The following is a 23,090-nucleotide window of genomic DNA, read 5'->3' as shown; positions in this document are numbered from 1 at the left end:
TCCTGCCTCCCCAGCACAGCTGCCAACAGAGCTCTCCTGCTGCCCCAGCACTGCCTGGTGTGGCTGTGAACAGCTGAGGCTGGTGGGGATCCAGGAGAGGCAGCTCCCTGTGCAGCTGGAACCATGTCAGCTTGCAGCAGTAGCTTCTGTACTCCAGCATCCTGCACCATGCCAGTCAGGTCTTTCTTTATAGAACAGAATCGGAGCAGCAGCATCCTGGGGTATTTGTTTGTAACTGAGGCAGTTAACAGTTGCACACAGTCATTGTACCCAAGGGTTTGCTGCTTATTTATACAGTACTGCAAGGGGCAATGTGCCTGCCTTGAGTACTGGACCTGTTCCTCAAATACTCTGGGGAGGACAGATAGTAAGGAGAGGGAGAGACCACCAGGACCGCCATGGCAGCAATGACTGTGTGTTCAGGTTGTGTATTCAGGGACTGACTCGGGCTGCAGGCTTTGCCATGGTACCTGTGGTAGCTCGTGGGGAAAGCGGTGCCACACAGACTGCAGCAGGGCTGTCCACAGGAGGGCAGGCAGTGTGGTCCCTCGCTGGGCAGGGACCTGGATCACATCTGTGTGCTTCATTCTGGGGACATTCAGCCAAACCCCTGAGACTCTTCGTGATGAATGCAGGTTGTCCAGTTGTATCCACACAGTTCTCATTTCTATTTCTAAAAAAAATACAAACAAAGACACCACATGCAGGCTGGGGGGTATCAAATTGTTGGATTATCAGTGTTTTGGCTGTATCTAATGTTTCAGTACTAAAGGTTTTGTTTGTTTTGATTTTGATCCTGAATGCAGGTGCTTTCAGCCTCTTGACAATCCAGCGTGCAGTTGCTCTGGCTAACACATTGAAGACCAGGTGCTGGGAGTCTAAGGGCTTTTAGTGTTGTATAGGAGCCCCTGTAGATCGGTGTTACTTAGCAAACATTAGCAGCAGCAGTCAGATGAAAAGCCTGATAGCAGCAAATGTGCTGTGAGGGTCAAGAGGGGACAACTTCACCTTGCAGTCCTTCTGAAATTCCAGTTTAACCACTGAGGTATGAAAGTTGTACAAAGATGGAAAAGCAGGAGCAAGCTTAAACTCAACTTTATTTTAGTCTCTAGAAGTAACACTGAAAAGGTGTAGATTTTCAATTACTTTGGCAATTAACACATACATTGGTGTGCTGCCTTCCAACTCCCCCACAGACCCAGATTTTAGAAGAAGTTCCCATAGACATGAAAAACAGAAGTATTGATAAGTATCTTCTCCGAAAGTTGGCTTGTCATATCTAAGACATGTAGTTTCCCTGTGCTAAGGTGGAGGCAGAATGAAGTGCTGAATGTTGCTTTATTTTCCCAGAGGAGCCAAGCTGGTTATTCCCCACTGCTAGCACTCATGCAAGGCAGTGACAGGGCTAACATGCTTTCTTCTCTTGCTCAGCCTCATGACTGGCATTTTCTTGTCTTAGCTTAACAGGTATTTGCAATTTTTTTCAGTGGCTTTCTCGGCAGTATTCCCCAGTAGACTCTCAGGTAATCACGTGGAACCGTGTATGGTCAGTGCATTATTTTGCACTCTGCTAAGCAGCCTAGCTGATTTGTATTGCCTGGAGCAATTGCTGGGTAAAAATCACATGTGCAGGCCTAGGAATTACAAATCGAAGACAGTTTTCTAAGCATCTCTAGGCATTTGGGTGTCAAGATTTTTTTTTTAAAGCAGTTCTCTGGGGTTTTTTAATTCATAGGGGTCACCTTAAAATTTTCCTGTGGGACAAGGGAGGCTGGAAGTATTCTCCTGTGTTTGTGACTTTGGGAGATGTGTCATTTAGAGCACCACCAGGTTCGACTTCACTATTCTGTCATGGAAAACTATTTTTGTGGAAGGATACATACTATTCCTTAAAAAATGTAGCCTGGGGGAGATGAGGAAGAGTTCTTGGCTGAAACATTTGCATGAAGCACTGAGACAGAGCAGCCAGGGAATATATTGCATGCTAATAAAGTTCCCTCTTCAGTGTGAAAAGTGCATGCTTTGTGAGTGACAGTGGGTCTTTTTTTACCTTCTGACATTCTAACTTGACCAATAATGAGGAATCCACCAGCACGCCTTTTCAGTCCTTTCCAAAGAGCTGCCACAACTAAAGAGACTTTTCTTTTGAGAATAATCTGTGACCCAGCAAGGTTGGCTGCAATGTTTGTTTGTTTTTCTCTCTACTGCTGGTTCCTACTATTCTCTTACTCCCACATCCTATCTGAGTCTTGTTTTCAAATGCATTCTTCAGCCTTCTCCTTCCCTACCTACTGCATCCTGTGTTCTGCTTTCTGACTTCCTTCTCTTTCCTTAAAGCTTTTCTTTCTAGTTCCTTTTGATTCTAGTCCCCCAGGAACAAGGAATGAAACATTAACAGTTGCTGAGTACAGAGTTAATCTGGCTCTTGCTAGGAGTGTAGAGTTCAGGTGAGGGCTCTGGGAGACATCCTTTGTGTATGACATTGTGCCCCGGGGCCCTTGGCACCACTTCATTGCTGGAGTAGCAGAGAGGAATGTATATCTGTGCTCCACCTGCTGTCATCTACAATCCAACACGTAAGAGAAGAATATTGATAAAAGTTGATATTTGCTAAGATATGAATGTTCCAGTTACTGCAAGTTAATTACCAGGCATTAATTGCTCTGCTATTACCACCTGGATGTGCATCTCAGTTGTAAAAAGGAAGCTGAGAAGCCTCAGATTTAGGGTAAGCAAAGCAAGTGGATTTGAATTATCCTGTGTCTTGACAGAGGATGTGGGAACTGTAGGTGCTGTGACAGTGGTTTGGAAAAAAATATTATTTCACAGTAACTTCAGTGTGCATACCTGTGTCTTTCTCAGTCAGACTGCTGCTTTTACAATAAGGCTCTTAGATTGGTTGGGATGCATCCCTGTGTTATCTGTACCTCTTTCAATTGAGGATCACCAGCCTCATAAATCTGTGCTTAGAACATGTGCAGGAACTTCCTATGTTAGTGTCAACAGATCCTGAAGATAAATCACAGGTATAAAATAGTTATCTTACTCCATGTTGCATGGCTACCACTGGGTAATGTATGCCTTTATTATCTTTCTGAGGAGACACCTAATTTGGATATATGGCAAGTTTTTATATTGTCTGAAAACGCAGATTTAGAGGCCATACAGAGAAGAGCATTTTCCAGATGAGGTCAGCTATAGCCAAGGTTTGACTAGTCTGGTCCTTGTGGTTCACAACATCTACTAAATGAAATGTAGAAGAAGAAACCTTTTAGCATAATAGTGACTGAGCTGGAAAATTTATCTTCCTGCTAATTTCATATGCCTGATCTTCTGTCCTGCTGGTTTGTTTGTAACCAGGATTAGTCTGTTTATGTGTGGCTGCATATAACAATTAGTTTAATCTTTTACTTTATTTTACACATTTTTTCTGTATGCAAGACATAAAGAGGAATTCACCTTGTAATTTCATATAAATGGATTAGTGAGTAGATAATACTTGTCCTGTTGGGATATTATAACATCATCCTAAGAGAGAAATAAATGTAAGGAAATTAAAACCTGATGTATTTGTTATCTGTACATGTATAAAATCTTACTGTGTTTCAGATTTCTAGATGATTTTATGTATTTTTCATTCAACTTCTGTAATTCAAAGTACTTGGTTTGGGAATACAACTGTAGTAGGTAGTTATTTCTTGAAAATGAAATAGAACTAATAAATTACCTAATTATTAATGAATTAGTAAAAAAAGCTAAAATGTGATTTAAAAAAAAAAAAATATATATATATACATTTTAGTCTAACACACCTCTTTTGACTTGTTTCAGATTGAAGAAACTTCTTGAGCAGGAGAAGATCTATCAAGCCCGGAAGGAGAAGGAGCATACAAAGAGAATCAATAAACTAAGAGAAGAACTAGTCAAGCTCAAATCATTTGCACTCATGCTGGTGGATGAAAGACAAATGCATATTGAACAACTTGGTCAACAAAGCCAGAAAATACAGGACTTAACTCAAAAACTAAAGGAAGAAGAAGAAAAGCTTAAAATTATTACTGCAAAAACAAAAGAAGATGGACAAAAACTGATGAAATTAGAGGCAGAACTTGAACACAAAACATCATCGTTTTGTCAAGAACATGAGGAGATGACTGCTAAACTGGCTAATCAAGAGTCACATAATAGACAACTAAGGCTCAAGCTAGTGGGGTTGACTCGCAGAATAGAGGAGCTAGAAGAAACTAACAAAAATCTTCAAAAAACTGAGGAGGAGCTTCAAGAATTAAGAGATAAAATAGCGAAAGGGGAATGTGGGAACTCTAGCTTAATGGCAGAAGTGGAAAACCTCCGTAAGCGTGTGCTTGAAATGGAGGGGAAGGATGAAGAGATCACAAAAACTGAATCCCAGTGCAAAGAGCTGAAAAATAAACTGCAGGAGGAAGAGCATCATAGCAAAGAGTTGAAACTTGAAGTGGAAAAACTGCAGAAAAGAATGTCAGAATTAGAGAAGCTGGAAGAGGCTTTCAGTAAAAGTAAGTCAGAATGCACTCAGCTACACTTAAACTTGGAGAGAGAAAAAAATTTGACTAAAGATTTGATAAATGAGTTGGAAGTGGTGAAGACTCGAGTGAAGGACCTTGAGACATCTGAAAGCAAGTTGGAAAAGGCTGAAATAAGCTTAAAAGACGACCTTACAAAGCTGAAGTCGTTTACTGTAATGTTGGTTGATGAGCGAAAAAACATGATGGAAAAAATAAAACAGGAGGAAAAAAAGGTTGAGGGCCTAAACAAGAATTTTAAAGTTGAACAAGGGAAAGTTATGGATGTAACAGAGAAATTGATAGAAGAAAGTAAGAAATTTTTGAAACTGAAATCTGAAATGGAGGAAAAAGTATCTAGTTTGACAAAGGAAAGGGATGAGTTAATTGGCAAACTGAGAAGTGAAGAAGAAAAATCATCTGAATTAAGCTGTAGAGTTGACCTGTTAAAGAAAAGAATTGATGGTATGGAGGAAGTAGAAAGAGAAATTACAAGAGGTCGAACTAGGAAAGGAGCTGAGCATGTTTGTCATGAGGACAACAAGATTAAGGAACTTACCATTGAAATCGAAAGATTGAAAAAACGTCTCAAACAACTGGAAGTGGTTGAAGGAGATTTGATGAAGACTGAAGATGAGTATGATCAGCTAGAGCAGAAATTTAGGACTGAGCAGGATAAAGCTAATTTTCTTTCTCAACAGTTGGAGGAGATGAAACTCCAGATTGCCAAAACGAAAGCAATAGAAAAAGGTGAAGTCGTGAGCCAGGAGGCAGAGCTGAGGCACAGGTTTCGTCTGGAAGAGGCCAAAAGCAGAGATTTGACAGCAGAAGTTCAAGCACTTAAGGAAAAAATCCATGAGCTCATGAACAAAGAAGACCAACTTTCTCAGCTCCAAGTTGATTATTCAGTTCTTCAGCAAAGGTTTATGGAAGAGGAGAACAAAAACAAGAGCATGGGGCAGGAAGTTTTGAACCTGACAAGAGAGCTGGAGCTCTCTAAGCGTTACAGCCGCGCTCTGAGGCCCAGCATGAACGGGAGAAGAATGGTTGATGTTCCCCTGACATCCACTGGCGTGCAGACAGATGCTCTAAGCAATGAAGCAGCAGAAGAAGAAACTCCAGCAGTCTTTATAAGGAAATCCTTCCAGGAGGAGAATCATATCATGAGCAATCTGCGGCAGGTAGGTCTGAAAAAACCCATGGAGCGTTCCTCAGTGCTTGAGAGATATCCTCCGGCAGCAAATGAGCTTGCTATGAGGAAATCCTGGATACCATGGATGAAAAAGAGGGAAACTGGGGCGCAGACAACTCCTGATAAAGGCACCCGAAGCCACAGTAGTCCAGCACATCCTGGGGAGGTTGTCCTTTCACCAAAGCAGGGTCAACCTCTTCATATTCGGGTGACACCAGACCATGAGAACAGTACAGCAACTTTGGAGATAACCAGTCCATCCGCAGAGGAATTTTTTTCAAGTACCACTGTCATTCCTACTTTGGGAAATCAGAAGCCACGAATAACCATCATTCCCTCTCCAAATGTTATGCCACCAAAAGGAAAAAGCAGTGAAAGTCCCATGGGCCCAGATCGTTCCATGTCTCCAGTCACTATAACTACATTCTCCAGGGAAAAGTCCCCAGAGGGAGGGAGAGCACCCTTCGCTGACAGACCTGCATCGCCGATTCAGATCATGACAGTGTCGACATCTGCGGCGCCGGCAGAAATCTCTGTCTCTCCACAGTCACAAGACATGACCATGGGCAGGGCTGTCTTCAAGGTCACGCCAGAAAAGCAAACCGTCCCGACTCCAATCCGCAAGTACAACACCAATGCCAACATTATCACAACAGAGGACAACAAAATCCACATCCACTTGGGCTCCCAGTTTAAACGTTCTCCCAGTGCCGTGCCTGACGGCGCAAGCCCTGTGATAACAGTCCGGCCGGTGAACATCGCGGCAGAGAAAGAGGTGGTGACTGGTACTGTCCTTCGATCGCCTCGGAACAACCTGTCCCCACGACCTGCAGCCAGCAAGGTGACAAGCACTATCACCATCACACCTGTTACAACATCTTCCACACGAGGAACACAATCAGTGGTAAGCAGTGTGGTCTCATGGTGTGGTCTTCATGGCAGGGAGAAGGACAAACCATAGCTCGGGTTTGAGACACCAGCAGGGAAAATGGGAGGGGTGAGGAGAAACTCTTGTCTTCCTTACATTTCTTCCAGGCTCAAGATTAATTATAAAATCAGAATTTGCCCAATTCATGTATTTTTGTACCAGTGTTGGATGCGGTACGCTTTTGGTATTATCTCCCAAAGCAGTTAACTTCCAGAGAAAGTCCTTTCAAAGTTATTTTCATAATGGCAACCCAGAAAAATTACAGGTGAGAGCCAGAGGGACAAAGAATAATGGGCATGACAGAGCAGGAAACTGTATTTTTATTTTTGATGAGTGCAATATCCAAATTTTGAAAATACACCTCATGTTTTTTGGCTCAGCTGGCAAGTCTTTAGACTCTAATTATGCAGGCTGGCATTTCTTTGATATAATCCCATGATCCCCATATAATTCAGTTAATATCTGCTATATTACTGAGCTCCAAAGGAATAATTAAGCAGACATGTTATCATTGCTTACAGCTCCAAGCTTCTTTAGCCAGTGAATAGTAGAGCTCTTTCTGTTCCTCTGAACTTCTGTAAGTGCTGTATTACAATAGAGCTTCCTGTAGCATATTGTTTTTGCTTTCTCTTTGGGCTTCTGTGGTGGTACCCCAGCTTCTTTTTCATAGTGAAAGACTTCTCACCTGTCTTTAACCATAGTGGGCAGTATTTATTGATAGTCCTCCCCCAGTTTATTACTGGACATAAGTTTTTATTGCTTGAGTTGGAAATACCCCGGGAAAGAATTTAACCAAAACAGAAAACTAGCAGTACTGTATTAGTCCAAAAACTTACTTAGCTAGACAGAGTCTGCAACAGATGCTTAGGGGAAGATTATTTTGAGTGGGTAAACACACAGTAATGTTTCCCTCAGTGTCTGTTCCCAGTTTTTGGCAATAGGTGGGTATTTCTTTCTGAACCAGAGCCTGTAGCCACATCTTTGTCTTTAATAGACCATGGCAGAGGTTTTTTCTATTTATTCTTTTAATTGCTTTTTGAACTCATTTACACTGTTGTTTCCACAACATCAGGGGGCAGTGAATTCATCTGTGGGCTTTGGGAAAAGCTCTTTTGTTTGATACCTTTCATGCAATACCTTCATTGGTTACAGCCTTTTTCTTGTATCTTGACAAATACTGAATAGTTATCCCCTACTCATTTGTCTGTGCTGCTCGGGAGTCAGCAGAGCCCCACAACACGCCTCGTAAGCCGTCTCTTCCCGAGCTGAAATGTCAAAATGTGTTTAAGATACACTTTCACACTTCTGGAGAGAAGCTGCCATTCCCATTTAAGGCTTCTGAATTAAGAAAACTTGCATTCATCACACAGATCTGTTTGAGATTGCACATGTGCTCGCTCTCTCTTCTCACCTATATAAAGTATTATAGATACTTTATTATACAGTGTTTCCTTACATATTAGAGGCAACTGTTCATTTTTTAAAGTCTTGAATTAATTTACAAACTCCTTTGTCTCTCAGAAGCCTGGAAAACTTTTTTTTAAACTTTTTCTTTTAACTAGATGTCTGTCTCTACTGTGATGATGCAGTGAACCATGGCAGACAGAACTTTTTTGTTTTGGTTTTTTTTTTTTTTCCCTGGCTAAAAACTGGCTTCTTTCTTCACTTTATCCTCCCAGATTTGGAATGTAAGGAAAATAGTTCAGCCATAAGATTTACTTTATCTTATGCTTCCCTTTGTTTTTTAATGTCCCTAGTCAGCTGAGCAGGCAACTTCGAACAAGCTCAAATGTGTCTTTTCCTCCCCAGCCTCTTGGAAAGGAAAAAAAGTGTATTCACCATCTGTTTTGCAAATGACAACTTTACAAACACACTTCACTGCTCCTAGTCAGAAAACCCAAGCTGTGATCATTTACTCAGTAACCCTAGACGAAACCAACAGATACAGTTTTGAAGGTTTAAGTTAATAAAATCGTACAAGACAAACTGATACACAGCTGCTTTCACTGGTTTTAATTTTTCTCTTAACTCTCCTCACACAACATGCTTTGTACAATGTATTAATGCCTTTTTTATGGCAGCCTATGTATTTGGATGGTTGCCATAGAAACAGAAAAAATGGAGTTTAGTCCTCCTTAGCTTGATTAGAGTCAAACTCACTCTCAGGAAAATACTTGGACTATCACAGCAGACCTAGGATATGATTTTTTTTATTGCAAATGGACCACAGAGACCAGAGGATATAGAAACCAAAATGAGCCTGCTTGTTAGTTTTCCCTTAGCACATAGGCCCAAATTTCTGTTCCCAGGACAGTTCATATAGTTTGCAGAAAAAATTCCACAGAATAAACCCAAGTATTCTTTGCGAAAATCCCCAAAACAGCGGTGCCTACATCCTGTTTGATTTAGGCTTTCGTTTGGTTATAGGATTGCTGGTGAATGTGGATCTTCTTTGGCTACCATGATGGGTGTCAGTCCTATAATCACTTAATCCCTGTGCTCCCCACCTCCTACAAGCCTGGCATTGAGTGCCATCTGTTTATGGTGCCAGGGTACACAGTGACTCCAGTGCCATGCAAATCCGCAGGGAGCAGAGGGAATCCCGGCTGCAGCAGAGCCAGCACGGTGGCACAGCACCAACCATGCAGGGCATCCTGTGACCAGGGCAGGAGGGCCCAGCTGAGAAGCTGCTGGGTGCCAGAGTGAAGGGGACAAGTGTTTGTGCAGCTGGAAGGCCACTTGCAATTGGACAGCATTTAGTTTGAGACCAGCACCTAAATGTAGCTCTGTGTAGGTGTCCCATGTGTGCTCTAAGCTGTTGCTAGAGCTGCTGGAGGGGCAGGGAGCAGCTTGCCTGCCTGTGCAGAGGTGTGGTGGTGCTGGCTGTGTGCCTGTGGCAGCTGAGAAGTGCTGGCAGCTGTGTGCCTGTGTGAGGCTGGGAGGGTTTTGACTGACCCGTCCCTTTCTGCAGTGGCAGCTGATGGGACGCCTCAGATGGCACAAGATGCCTCAGTGTGGGCAGCTGAGTCAGTCTGTAGTCTGTGTGCTCCCCATGGCAGCACTGACCCCTGTGTGCTGGCCTGTGGTGACTGGGGGGTGATCCAGCTGAGACAGGGCTGGCTTCTGTGTGAGCTGAATTGCCCACTGGCTCTGCTGACTATATTGCCTAGATTCTCAAGTGCCACCCTTTCAGGACAAAGTTACCTAAACATACTTTATTTTAGTGCCATTTTCGGTGCTGTCAAGTAGTCTACCTACCTTCCAGCTGCTTATTCAGAAGTTCTAGGTCTCTTTGGGTCATCTGTGTTGTCTACCAGCTCTGTGCACATTGCTTGAGTAGCCCAGGGCATTTCAAATTGCACAAGGTGTCTGTTGGTCACTGAACTGAACCATTTCTGTCCAGGGCAAGCTGGGGCCTGATCAGGTTGAGAACAAATGATGGAAAAGCACTTTTTCAGTTAAAATATTCCAGAAGCCAGTGTGTACATGAAAGCATTCTCTTCATGTATCAATAAAATGCACCAAACAGGATCTGTTACAAACTACTCAAATGTGCTACGTGTTCTGTATGTTCAGTTTGCTTTTTTCCTTTAATGGGACTGCCCAAACTTACTGCAGCTTCACAGGTTAATACATCTGTGTCTGCAGCGAGAGCTGATCATGACTGCACCATAGCAGCTGCATGTGTTCATCTCAGTCTCAGTAATGTCTTGTGTGGCCTCACTGGGTCCTGTTCCAGCACCATGTCTTGCCTTGCCAGCTCAGATCCAGCTTGCATCACCCAGTGTCCCACGGGGCCGCATCTCGGGCACTCCATTCCAGCTGTGTAAGGGTTAATTTCTGGTTGGAGCCACAGCCCTGGGCCAACCAGAAGACAGCAGCCTACAGACAAACAGCTGGAAGAAATGGCTTTGAGTTCTCGGAAGAAATGATGGAGAGACAGGCAGTCGTGTGGGTTCTCTGCCGCAGATGCTACAGACGCGGGCTGGATGTGTCTCTGCTCGCTGCCCCTTCCCGCGCCCAAGGGCACAGCCGGCTGGGGAGGCACCTTTGTGCCATCTCACTTGGCAAACACAAAATGCTTTTGCAGCTGCCTGGGAAGCAGGCATTAGCTTCCATGCAATCAACACGTTAGTATGCTGGAATGAAGGCAACGAAGAAATTTAAAGCAAGTTAGAGTTCTTTTCAAAGTGCTTTTGAATGATTTAGGCTTGAAATGAGTAACTTGAAAGCGCCCAAATCCTTAGTTAATAATTTACATGTGAATAAAGCTGAAGAAATGCCTGAGATTCCAGCTACTCCATTTGATTGCCTCATGTTTACTCACTGTAGGACTCTTTCAGGGAGTACAAGATGTTTGTCATTTGGGTTCCCTGGGATGTTGACATATTTTCCAAGGCTGATGGAATGCATTTGCATGTTTTGCCCTACAGAATTGTATGGGCCTAACTTGTTTTGACATCTACATGTGAGTTCCATATTAGCCTTTAGACTGCTATTGTAAATGTTGCTTTTAGTTATTGAAAATGGCTTCCTTCCTGTCAGGCAGACAGCATTCAAGTTTTCCAATTGTGATTTTTTTTTGAGTGTACACATGGGGTTTTGAACTGTTCTTAGAAGATTAAGGAATGGGTTTCCTTTGCATGCTCAGGATGCAGGCAGAAAGCTCTGATGCCACTGGCTGAAAAACATTTGTAGAGCATTTTTAAGTAAATGTAAAAATGCATGTTGCAGCTGACACGGGCCCCCAATCCAGTCTATTTCAGCAGTTAAGTTTTACTTTGCTTATATGTCATAAATTGCAGAGTATAGTCATTTAGCAGGTGGGTCTAGCTAGGATTACAGGATTTTAGGAGAATTGTTCTCTTTTGTGAGATCAAAGTCTTTATCCATAATCTGAACAGCAATGTCAATCACATATGAAATTTAGCCAAGACACTGAAGCTGTCACCATTATCATTTGTGTCTGTATTGCACACTGCAGGAGATAAAGCCCATTTTCCTTCCAGAACTGTCATGTTTATAAGTATTTTCTTTAAGTCATGGTTCATATGAGGTAGCTCCAGATTTGACCTTGAAGAGTATGCACATCATTATCCAGCCAGAGCTATGGGATAGCTTTGGCCTGGTCTCCAGATGGGGCTCCAGACGGACACAGGAGTTGTGTTGGGTCTGCCAGCCCCAAGCCAACCACTTAGGCTGTTCATTTTTTTTTTTTTTTTTTTTTTTAATTCTGAATTACTCAAACTTGAGGATTAGTGTGCTTGCTAGGCTGTTGTCCAGGGCAGAAGACTGGCAGAGATAGTAAAATGACCATGTCCATACTGCCTTGAGGTATCCTTGGAAATCTGGGTTAGCAGCTTCACCCTTACCAGAGTTTCTCAAGTTGTGATTTGTGCTTGGACTGGGAGAGCCCTTTCCCACATCCCTCCTGCCACAGCCACAGGAAAAGGAAATACAGGTCTTCTCTCTGTCTCTTTCTCTCCCAACCCCCTGCTCTTCCCGGTGCAGAAATAAGTGGCCCCAGCCATGAGCTCAGCATACTTTGGGAAATAAAATTCAATTTTATTTACAATACTGAGTGATCATGCCCCAGCTCCTAAAATCTGGCAGTTACCCTGGGTTCATCAGCCTCACCTGACTATGCTGTTCTGAAGACCTGTGCTAGTGTCTATACAAGATGCTAATATTTTACCTGTCCTGAGAGCCAAGCCAATGTTGTAGTAGCCTCTAAGGTCATCCTGAACTGTGTCATGCTGTAGAATGGGGAGATTTGCACAAATTCCCATCCTTGTGACACCTTGATTCAAAACACTGCACCTCACCTCTGGGAAACTCATTTGATCGCAGCTGTACCTTTGGCCCTACTCTAGCAGTATGTACCACGGCCAGATTCCAAGTGTGAATATTACTTTGCTAATAGCTATGATTTGGGCTATTGTTGTTTGAGAGGTAAATGAAGAACCAAAGCAAAGTATAAGATGAGCATGTATGAGAAAAAGTCCTTGATTCACTGTATTTTTCTCTGTCTCTTTGTTTTGCAGACAGGACAGGATGGGTCATCCCCGAGACCTACACCCACCCGCATTCCTGTGTCAAAAGGTATGAAAGCAGGAAAGCCAGTAGTGGCAGCCCCAGGAGCAGGAAATGTGACAAAATTCGAGCCTCGTGCTGAGACTCAGTCTATGAAAATAGAACTGAAGAAATCTTCAGCCAGCAGCTCTGCCTCCCTGGGCGGGGGCCAGGGCTGATGGCGGTGGCTCAGGGGGTACGTTCTGCAGGTTTTACTGCTGCCATGGAAGTCAGCTCCCCTGTCTGTGTAGCTGTTCACGTTTGCCTGTACTAACAAAGTCCTGCAGCTATCACTTAACAACAAACTAATAAGTGTGTGCACTGACTACTTAAATAACAAAATCCTTTTGTTTTCTTACTCAAGTTAAAAAAAAAAAAAGCTGTCAAAAAGGCAATTAAGGTTTCCAGTCTAGGAAGTGAGAATGGGTAACTGAAATAAGTTATTAATCTGTATCAGGAATTCTTAATGATAGACTTGGTCACTTTTTAGTAGGTCAAAGGAGGTGTGGTCACTTTTACTAGATTGTTTTCCACCTTAATGGATCACTTTCCACCTTTGCAGCTGCATGCTCTACTTTCCTTCCTGCCTTGATCACATTATTGAAATGCCACATGGCCTAGGGAAGCAATGCCAGAAGACTTGCCATGTGCATTGAGGTCCTGTTTTAATGAAAGCCAGTACCTCGTGTGTGGGAGGGGAGGAGAGGAAGGATGGGCACCATGTGACCATGTGGCCTCCTCCTTAGGAGCCTCCCATGAAAAGCACCATTTCTCAGTGGTGAGCTGCTTTCTCAAGATAGTTACTAAATTCAGGGGCAGAGGGATGTTGCACAACGTTTGCCAGCAATTTAATTCTTCCAGAGAGAGTCAACACTTGTAAACAACACTTAGAAGCAGGTCCTTGACCTTACACACACTGGAATACTGCTAGCTCAGGGCTCAGATGAAGGCTTGTGAGCCAGAAGGTGTTTAGTCTTCAGCAAAAGCTTGAGAAACACTATCTGGCAAAAATCAATACAATTAATTTATGCCTGCTCCAAAGACCACTAATGGCTATGAAGCACCTCATTCCATTGACCTGACTAGGTTTTCAGTTTTCCTGGTTGGGTCTTGGGTCTTACATTTAAACCTTACTTGCCAAGCATCCTTATGTCTTATAGGGTAAGGCAGCACAGCCTGCTGGTGGCAGGAATTGCTATCTGAAGGCATAGCTCAGGTACACACAATGAAAGAGAGAGGGTTTGGTAAGGAAATTACCCTCAGTTTTCAGTTGTTTAAAATATTTTGTCATAAAATGAAGACTACCTTACAATACCATGGTGATTCATCATTTTTCCTTCCCTCTTTGTGATTTCCTCATTTGTATGTTTGCATTTTTCAAGCATGTTTTAAGGAATTTTTCCAGCATGGAAATAGTGTGGATGCTAATGATTGTTATGATTGTTTATTTAATAACAGTAGAGTTATTAAAGCACATTTCCATTAAGCAATCAGTTTTCATAGAAGAAAGTCACAACCAAAAGAAATGAAGCTGAGCAGACCAATAAATGATGGATTTAAAGTTGTATAATGCTTCACTCACCTCAGAGAGCTGTAAAGGGCCCAGTGGTTAAAACAGAAAGCAAGGTGGGAAGACCACCAATAAATTATAAATAAAATTCACAGAAAGGAAAATGCACTGAAATATGAAGTTTAGTCTGGGAGAAGATATTTGATGGAAGAACTCTGTCACCAAAGGTCAACAAAATTATATTCAATCCAAGCAATGTTTAGTTTTCCATCTGCTTTGCACTGCTTTCCAATTTCACATCCAGATATGACAATTATCCCATTGTAAAGCTGGCATTTTATTATTCACATGAAGGGCATTTTTTCTTTGCCACATTAAAAAAAAAAAGTAGGTTTTGGCTTTTTACATGTGTAGCACCTAAAATGCCTGTTAATTTTAAGGTTCTAGTTCCTATGACATCCAAAAATAAGATCAGTATTAGTAGCATTTTTTCATAACTCCTATTCCCAGTACTTTGGATAAAACTTGGAAACTGGAATTAGCAAGCAATGTGAGTTAATATGTCAGAAATACATCAGATCCTCTCAAGGAATTCTTATCACTTAAAAGCCTCAGTATGTCAATAAATTGTTGCTGAGATCTCACTGTTCTTTTTGTAATACAAACTTTTAAACAAATATTTAAAGGAAAAAAAAGTGTTTTTTCTGGATATTCACTCTAAATACTGTTACTGAAGGAAGCTGTAAGGTCAAAACAGTCAAATAATATTGCAAACATGATCCCAAGCTAATGTAGCTTGATACAGCTGCCTTAAGCCTTTCTTGTGTCAAAGAAGCTTAATTCCTTAGTTAACTGTTGCCATATTCAATGTTCTGTGTGTGCCTGTGGTTGAAAATTTTGTTTTTGTTTGAGGTCTAAGAAACTAATTCACCTGAAGAAACTAGCCAGCCTCACAGGACCTGAAACCTAGGGCACACAAACTGGCACAGCTAGAGCCAGAATTGCAGGCATAGCCTGGGAGTTGCTCCTGTAGAGTCCATAGGATTTGATGAGACAGACTTCAGAAATTCCAGAGAGGTCAGACTTAGGATTCTGCTATTTTTCCCCAGGGGCTGCACAACAAAAATGGACTTTTGCTCTGCAGCATAAGTCTAAAGAGTTGGAATTGGGCAGCTGGTTAAACTGTTAGCTAAAGCCAGGTATTTTGTTATACTCAAAACTTTTGACATCTGTTTTAATTGACCTGATATTCTTGTTTCCTGAAGGTAAAAGAAGGGTAAGATAAAGAGAAAAGAAAGCCTATAGTTCAGAAGTCTTAAAAGTTCAAGCCTAACTCCTTGTATTACACTGAAATTGCCTCTGAATCTGAAGACAGTTACGTTTAGTGACTACATTAAGATACTCCATTCAGTAGGTCAGCTCCAAAAGGCAATTTAAACAACCAAATCTAAAAACAGTGCCTAAGCCCAAGAGGCATCCTGAAGATCTTCCTGATGTTCTTCCACAGACCTTATCTAGTCAGTGTTTCTGTTATGACTTAAATGTAGCACTGCAGCTGCTGTACCTCACTGAGATCCATAATGCAGGTATTCTCGTATTTCCTCCGAGGCTTTTAAGTCAAGCCAGGATTTCATGGTCACTTAAAGTCAGGATATAACTCCACACTGGACTGAAAAGCTGTAGTCCTGTTTTTGTCACCTCCAGCCAAGAAAGTACTCACTGACTATGTGGTTGTCCTTTGAGCCGGCACAAGTGTTTGAATTTAACTGGGGAACTGATATGAATTAAAAGGAATCTGGCAAAAAAGCATAAAGGCTGGCTTTAACATAACTTAGTGCCAGGCTCACAGGCCAGAAAAAGAAAGAAGGAGGGCACAGGAAACCAGTTGGTGTTTTAAAATGACTGTAGGATCATGAATGCCTTCTAGTAGATCAAATACCACACAAACGCAGGGGTAGTGCTGCTTATTTTCAAAAGCTTTTGATTGAAACCTTTTTTCAAAGGTAGGAGACAGTATCTGAGGAGACTCAAACCCACATCAGCTGCAGGCAGGTTCACTAGTAGCACTGACAGCTGAGGAGGAAGAAGGTGGCATTCTCATTCCCTCCTGGAAAGGCTGAGCCGTTCTGCATGGAATGTTTCAGTATTCACTGAGCAGAAACAAGGGAGTGGTTGAGGGCTCAGGATATTGAACTAGGAGGGAGCCCTCCCCAGATCTGTGTCCCTGTTCCAAAGGCTGCCTTTGAGCCTGGCCCTGTTGAAAAGGAGGCTTATAAGATGAAGTGTCTGTGTTCATCCATCCTTCCATCTCTCCTTCCCTAATGAATAACACTGAACAACCAACCAATTTCATGCAAACCTGACAGAACGATAGGAATCTCCAGAATAAGAAGTTTTTCCAGTTTAATGAAAAGGAGGGCAGAGAAGAGGAGCAAGACCTTAGCAGTGCCTCACTGTGTGGAAGAGTAGGGCATGAGCTCACCTTCATACAGCATCAAAGAATGGACACAAGAGTGATGTCATAAATGCCACAAGGACAAGCTTTGTTCAGACCTCAGATTTTACTGGGCACCAAAGAATCAATCTCTGACACATCAATCCAAAGGATAATATTAGGGCTTTATTTACAGGACTTTCATGTATTTTGCATTACTGGATTATAATGTGTAATAAACTAAGCCTTCCTAAATGACCATTTCACTCATCCTTATGTTTTCTCTCTCTTAACTTTTTTCTGTCATTTTGTTTGGATTTTTTGTAATTAAATGGAACAATTTCAGTAGCAAAATAATGCACTCAGAATCATAATGATAGTTACAATGCTTTGTCAGGAACTCAGATGACAGAGTAATCTTTGTACTTTTAGTCATACTCAGTGTCAGCTGGAGAGAAGCCCTGTTTTGGCTGATGACATGGCCATATAAGCAGTTGTGATAACTCAAGCCCAGCAGTAGTAATACATGACTTAGCACCAGCAGTAAGGTAGAGAGGGGGAAGAGCAGGGAAAATGCCAGCCCATTCATGAGCAGCACACATGGACTGAGAAGGTGCATCCTCACTTCTTCAGATGATCTCTCTGATTTTAAGTTTAGTTCCTAGCAAGTTTTCTACTGTGTTCCCTGAGTTAGATCCCATCCCACCAGATTTACTGCTACAGGGGTATTGCTAATGTAGTCATTAGTAGATCAATACATTTGAGTAAGTGTGACTGAGAAAGGAGCACAGAGCTTCAACTGTAATGCCTAGAGGGATTTCTCTCAGAATAGTAAACATCCTAGGCAAATGGTAGAAGAAAAATAGAGATTTTGATTTACTTTGCTCACCTTTTTTCCTTTTGGGACACCTGTTAGTGTGACTTTCCAAAAACCAAACACTTTGTGACTCTTTGTAATATGCCCATGGAGAACACGTTACTGTATTTAAACCTCAAGTCACTTACAGCACATAGTAATTACCACCATGGGAGTAATCTCTAAAGCCACATTAATATGTTGATCCAAGCCAACAGGATGCCAAGTCATATGTCACTGCTTGAAATATGCCATGCAGAATACATGAATACATTCAGTAATTCTGATCAGATGTGGAAGAGCAGGTCTTTAAATAGAGTAAGCTACTGTCCCGCTGGGTTTCAGGTACTTGGCATAAGCTGCAACAGTCAGGACAGTTTTCAGACCAATTATATGTTCCCATCACACATCAGTGGCCAATTTCATTGAGTTGCTTTGAAACACAGTTTGCTGGCAGGAATTTTTGTGAGCTCATCTTTTGAACTTGCTTTCCTTTAGGGGAATGGTTTTCTCCCCTGTGTCAGTGTGAGTTACCCTCTTTCTCCTTATTTTGCTTGAGCTCTCTTGGGTAAAATCATATGCAATATTTCTCATTATAGATATTAACTTCACTTTGAATCTTACTCCCTACACATTGCTCTTACCTTGGCTTTTTTTCCTTAAAATGTAACCAGGGTTAACTACTGTCAGGTGCAGAGCTATCAGCTCTTGGGTATGAAACACTCAGGTTCTCTAAATGAAAAAAACCTCTCCTTGGGATTTTAAAAACAGAAATACTGATGTATGATTCTCTTCCGTTGCTTGGGTGTGCATTGTCTGTGGTACATTCATTTTTGTATTATCTGGTGATACTTGTATATATTGTAAGGAGAAATTAAACTTTATATGTTAAAATGTCACTTGATGTGCTTCATTATATGAACTGGTATCCTGATGTGTTTCCTCGAGAAGTTCTGCTTTACATCAGGAGGACTGAAAGCAGAATTAGCTGTTTTACATTAACTTCATTTTCTTTTTCTGTCACTAAAATAAATTGTTTTGTTTAAGGGAATACTTAGCTCTTTGAAATATTCCCATCTAGAATCCTAGAAAAATTTATTTAATCATATCCTTCAAATATAATCATATTCCTACAGAGGGTGGCCCAAAAGCACTCTGACAAAATTGGCCCTACTCTAATTTTAGCTTAGTAACTGTTCAGACACCTCTTTTAGTAACTAGACGTGTGTGTGTGTACATAATATATATATATATTCATACATACAAATCAGTATGTAAGGATTTCAAGTAGAAACAACTGAGACAAACTTAGAGTGTGTGTTCTCTAGATATGTGAAAAATGAATGGAAGATAAATACAGTGGAAATTATTTGATTTTTTAAAAAAATTATTTTTTCTCCTACTTTTTTCTGCACAATTACTCTTTGGGTCTGTAGGAGAAAGGTGTCTGATTCAGACACCGACTGTAGTTTTGCTGTTTATTCAGTGACTGAGCCTTAACAAAGAGCGTGATATTTTTCGGCTGCCCATTTTTTTAGAATTTTGAAACCTTAAGAAATGTGCACAGTGAATATTGAAAAAATATTTTTTTCTTTAAAAAATATTTTTAATATTAAGAAAATAATTTGTAAATATAGCTTTTAACATCATATTCCACAAGAGCTTCAAGTTAGAACAGCACGGTTAGAACAGTAAGGTAAAATCATGCAATAGTTTGTGGTTCTTTCACATTCACTGCTCAAATATGGTGGAACTGGTATACATTTCTTGTTGAAAATATTTTGTTATTGATAAATTTTATGGAAAATAAATACTTTCAATTCGGGAAATTCTATTATTTCATTTGCCTTAACGTATTTTATTGGACGTTGCCTCATCCCTGTTCTTACTTCACCACGTATGAAAAGCAGCACTGGGATCTGCCATCTAGTGGCAAAGTTCTGACAGTAAGAGTGCATGGAAAATATTTTCATTTTTCTTTCTTCTTAGAATGTAATTTAATGAAACACCTTGCAAATATTAGTTAGGAAGCACACAAAGGCAGAAGCCAAAAAAATTGCAAAATTTATATATATATTTATTTTAAATATATATATATATATTTATAAAAAAGGCAAAAATTATATCAAGTGTCATTTCTTGGGTCCTCTAAATTTTGAAAAATCTTCATACTATTAAGAAAGGAAGGTAACAAAAGTAATTTCAATTAGGATGAATATTTCTGAAAATGTATAACTGTATGCTTTAATTAGTATTGGTACAGTTACATTATTTGAAATTCATAAAATACACCTTTTCAGAGAAAAACATTAATTGACAGTTAAATTCTTATGTTAAAAAGGTCGCCTGTAAGAGCTGCATATATAGGTAGAAGAACAGAAGACCAGGCCATTAGTACTTCAGCAGATTAATCAGGGTCAGGGACCTCTGGTACTACACACAGGGCAAATTAAACCCAGCATTTTAAAGAAAATGCCAACACCCAATCTTGCAAGCTGTGGCTGAAATTTATCCCCATAAAGTCAGTAGCAAAATTCAAGAAGAGTTGCTTAATAAACACAGCATAGGTTTATAAACCAAGTTTAAATTTAAAAAAATGAGAAATGACCCCATACCTCTTCCTCATGCCTATTTATGAATTGCCACCAGATTTATGATGAAGTTTGCTTAGAAAATATACTAGACACCCAACTCCAAGTCTTTCTCTACCTATTTGGATGTGGAACTGGAATTTTGGTGTCCGTCTGCTTTAATCCATTCAACTGTATTACTCCTTTTTCCCTATGGACAACCAAATGATGGTCTTGACATTGAAGTGGAAGCCAAGGCCCTCTGAGCCCTCAACAGGTACTAATTTAGTTTCCCTTTCTAGCATTAGCCAGGACAGTTTTATCAAGCAGTGATGTGAGAGTATGTTTGTGACACTTTTTAGAAAAATGCCTTGCACTTCCACTGTAATTGTTCTTCTTTAAAGTAAGCTGCGATGCGTTTGTAGTTCCATAAACCCGAATGTTTTGCTCTCTTTTCTTTTAGAGAGTGTCATCATTCACCAGTTACGCGTCAGCTCTAGATGAGTTACCGCCCGCTAGAGCTCTCTGTGTGCACTACCCTCCATGCCTGTGGATGGATCACTGCAGAAGCTCTCTGCCATCAACACCAGGGTCACTTGTGCTACTGATTACTTATGGAAGTATTAGTGCTTCCATTAGGTTTTATATATATATTTTTTTTCTTGGTAGAGCTTTAAAAACCAATGGCCTTGCTGGTATTTTAAAAGTATCTAATCAGAGAGAGAGCAGCAGTCTTTCCGCCAGCTGAATTTCACTTTTAATTGCAAAGCCTAAGGCACGTGCTTGATTTTGTTTGATATTTGCCATATAATTTATTTTTATAATACACTTTGTAAAGTAGCTGTGCCAAAGTTGCAATTCCTTTTGCTTATGACGCATTTATTTGTAGAATACACTGTCAAATTTGCAATTTGATATTTTTGTAATAGTACGTGAAGAAAGAAAAATGTAACTTCAGCAATGTTTTCTGTTTAAATGGAAAAGTATTCAGTATATTTTTTTTGCCACCATGAGATTCTGTGAGACTAAATACTCTGAAGTCTGCTGTATGGAATTTGTTGCAGAATATTTCTTGCACTGTGTGATGGTTTGGCATAAAATTAAGTATTAAAGTCCAATGCCTTGAAATACAACCAAATTTACTCATTTTAAACTATGTAAGTCAGTTTTTAAAGCTGTGATTTTTTTTTTCTATATAAAGTATGTTTTTACTTCTGCCTGTACCAAAAAAGTTGATTTTCATTACACTGTAACTAATAAATTTTCACAACTATGCAAATGTAATCAGGTGTTTAAATTTACCCTCCAGTTTCTTAAGGTTGGCATTGCTCATCTATGTATTTGTTTATGGGAACAGAATATGGGTTTGGAAGTTCCTTTTTTTGACTGGTGTCTCATACAGTGTCACAGTGATGTACAGGGTGAAACTGATTCATAGAATCATAGAATGGTTTGGGTTGGAAGGCCCTTAAGGATTGTGTAGTTCCAATCCCCCTGCCATGGGCAGAGACACCTTCCACTAGATCAGGTTTCTCAAAGCCCCATCCAACCTGGCCTTGAACATTTCCAGGAAAGCCATTCAACAGCTTCTCTGGGCATTTTGTTCCAGTGTCTCACCCTCAATGTTTCCAGTTTTTCACCCTCAAGGTGAAAAACTTCTTCCTAGCATCTACTCTAAACCTATTGTCTTTCAGTTTGAAACTATTCCTCCTTGTTCTGTCACTACATGCCCATGCAAATCTCGCCATCTTTCTTGTAGGCTCAGAAGTTACGATACAGAGATGGACCAATCACCAAGCCCTTAATGACTTAACTGTTTCTAACCTTGTGCTTTCACAGCACAGGCAGAGATGTTTGACTGGTACTGTCAGAATCTTTAGTCCTGGACTAGCCACCAGGCACTCTTGACATGCTGAGGGGCCCCTTTTACACTGGTGGCTGTAGCTTCTCAAATAGCATCCAGAGAGTTCTGTGGCAGCTATACTTAGCATGATTTTTGAATGAATGATAAATAAAGCTACACCCAATCCAGGCAGGGTCTTTTTTTCTTTTATATTTCATAAGCAACGATTTTTAATCTAAGTCACTGGCACATACCTAAAATACTGCAGATTTTTAACTGCAGAAGCTACTGGGAGAAATTAATTTTTGGAAAGGAAAACCGTGTTGCTTGCAGGAGATGTGCTGTGAGATGCCAGAAAGACTGCATTAATGCAGCATCCCACTGGGATGGTTAGGTTGGTCCATCTTTGAAGCTGGAATATCACACTGCTGTGTAGTCAATTTGGTCTTCATGGGAGCCATGGGAGCTGTTTTTCCTTTTACATATGAGTTCTGCAGCAAATGCTGACACTCTAGAGAAGCAGGATATTCTGGCACCTGTATGAACTTTTGTGGAGCTGATCTCCATTGTGTTTACTAATACAGCCATACTGAGGAATCAAAATTAAGCGCTGCTTATCCTGGCAGAAGAATAATTTCGTTGGTATAGCTTATACTTAGCTGGTACACCATGTTTTGTAAGGAGTGGGTTTTTTTTTTTGTACAACAGACAATATATGCCAATAACATAGTTGTGTCTGTAGATCATATTTTAGTGCAAGCTGAGAAAAATTCCAGCTTTTAGAGAGCAATACAGCTGAGGTGAATAAAGTTTAGTGCATGCCACATTTCAGTTTACTGTGAAGCAGAATGAACATTGTAGTGACCCAGATCTTCTGTCTTCAAAACATTACTTGGGAATTGAAACCTATCCATGTTAAGATCTACACTAAGCTCAGCTGGACTAAAATTCCTGGCTATTTGAAAGTGATGGTGACATGCCTGAAATAAACTTCAGCTTTTAAATATGAGTAGGATACAAGTAAAATGGTATTCCAAAATTAAGTCTAGACTTAAAAGGTCCCAGTCGAAGTAAAAAATATTTTTCCTTGTCTAAATTTTAATATAAAGCCAATTCATTATGAATGTAAGTTTATGATTCATAA

General features: G+C 40.7%; 1 protein-coding gene across 5 annotated transcripts in view; it reads left to right on the top strand.

Moving 5' to 3' along the window:
- Window positions 1-21,387, top strand: part of FILIP1 (filamin A interacting protein 1) — a 102,063-nt gene extending 80,676 nt beyond the window's left edge. For 4 of the 5 annotated variants that reach the window (XM_077174836.1, XM_077174837.1, XM_077174840.1 and 1 more), the window contains 3 exons: window positions 3,832-6,637; window positions 12,706-12,929; window positions 20,567-21,387. In XM_077174836.1, the coding sequence (XP_077030951.1) occupies window positions 3,832-6,637; window positions 12,706-12,912 (3,013 nt within the window). In that variant the 3' untranslated portion in view covers window positions 12,913-12,929; window positions 20,567-21,387. The remainder of the gene's footprint in view (window positions 1-3,831; window positions 6,638-12,705; window positions 12,930-20,566) is intronic. The other variant, XM_077174838.1, reaches the window with a different exon arrangement.
- The last annotated feature ends 1,703 nt before the right edge of the window (window positions 21,388-23,090 follow it).

This window comes from Agelaius phoeniceus, chromosome 3, assembly GCF_051311805.1.
Source record: "Agelaius phoeniceus isolate bAgePho1 chromosome 3, bAgePho1.hap1, whole genome shotgun sequence".
Taxonomy (NCBI): Eukaryota; Metazoa; Chordata; class Aves; order Passeriformes; family Icteridae; genus Agelaius; species Agelaius phoeniceus.
The sequence above is the reverse complement of the archived record's forward strand: the minus strand, read 5'-3'. Positions and strand labels throughout refer to the sequence as shown.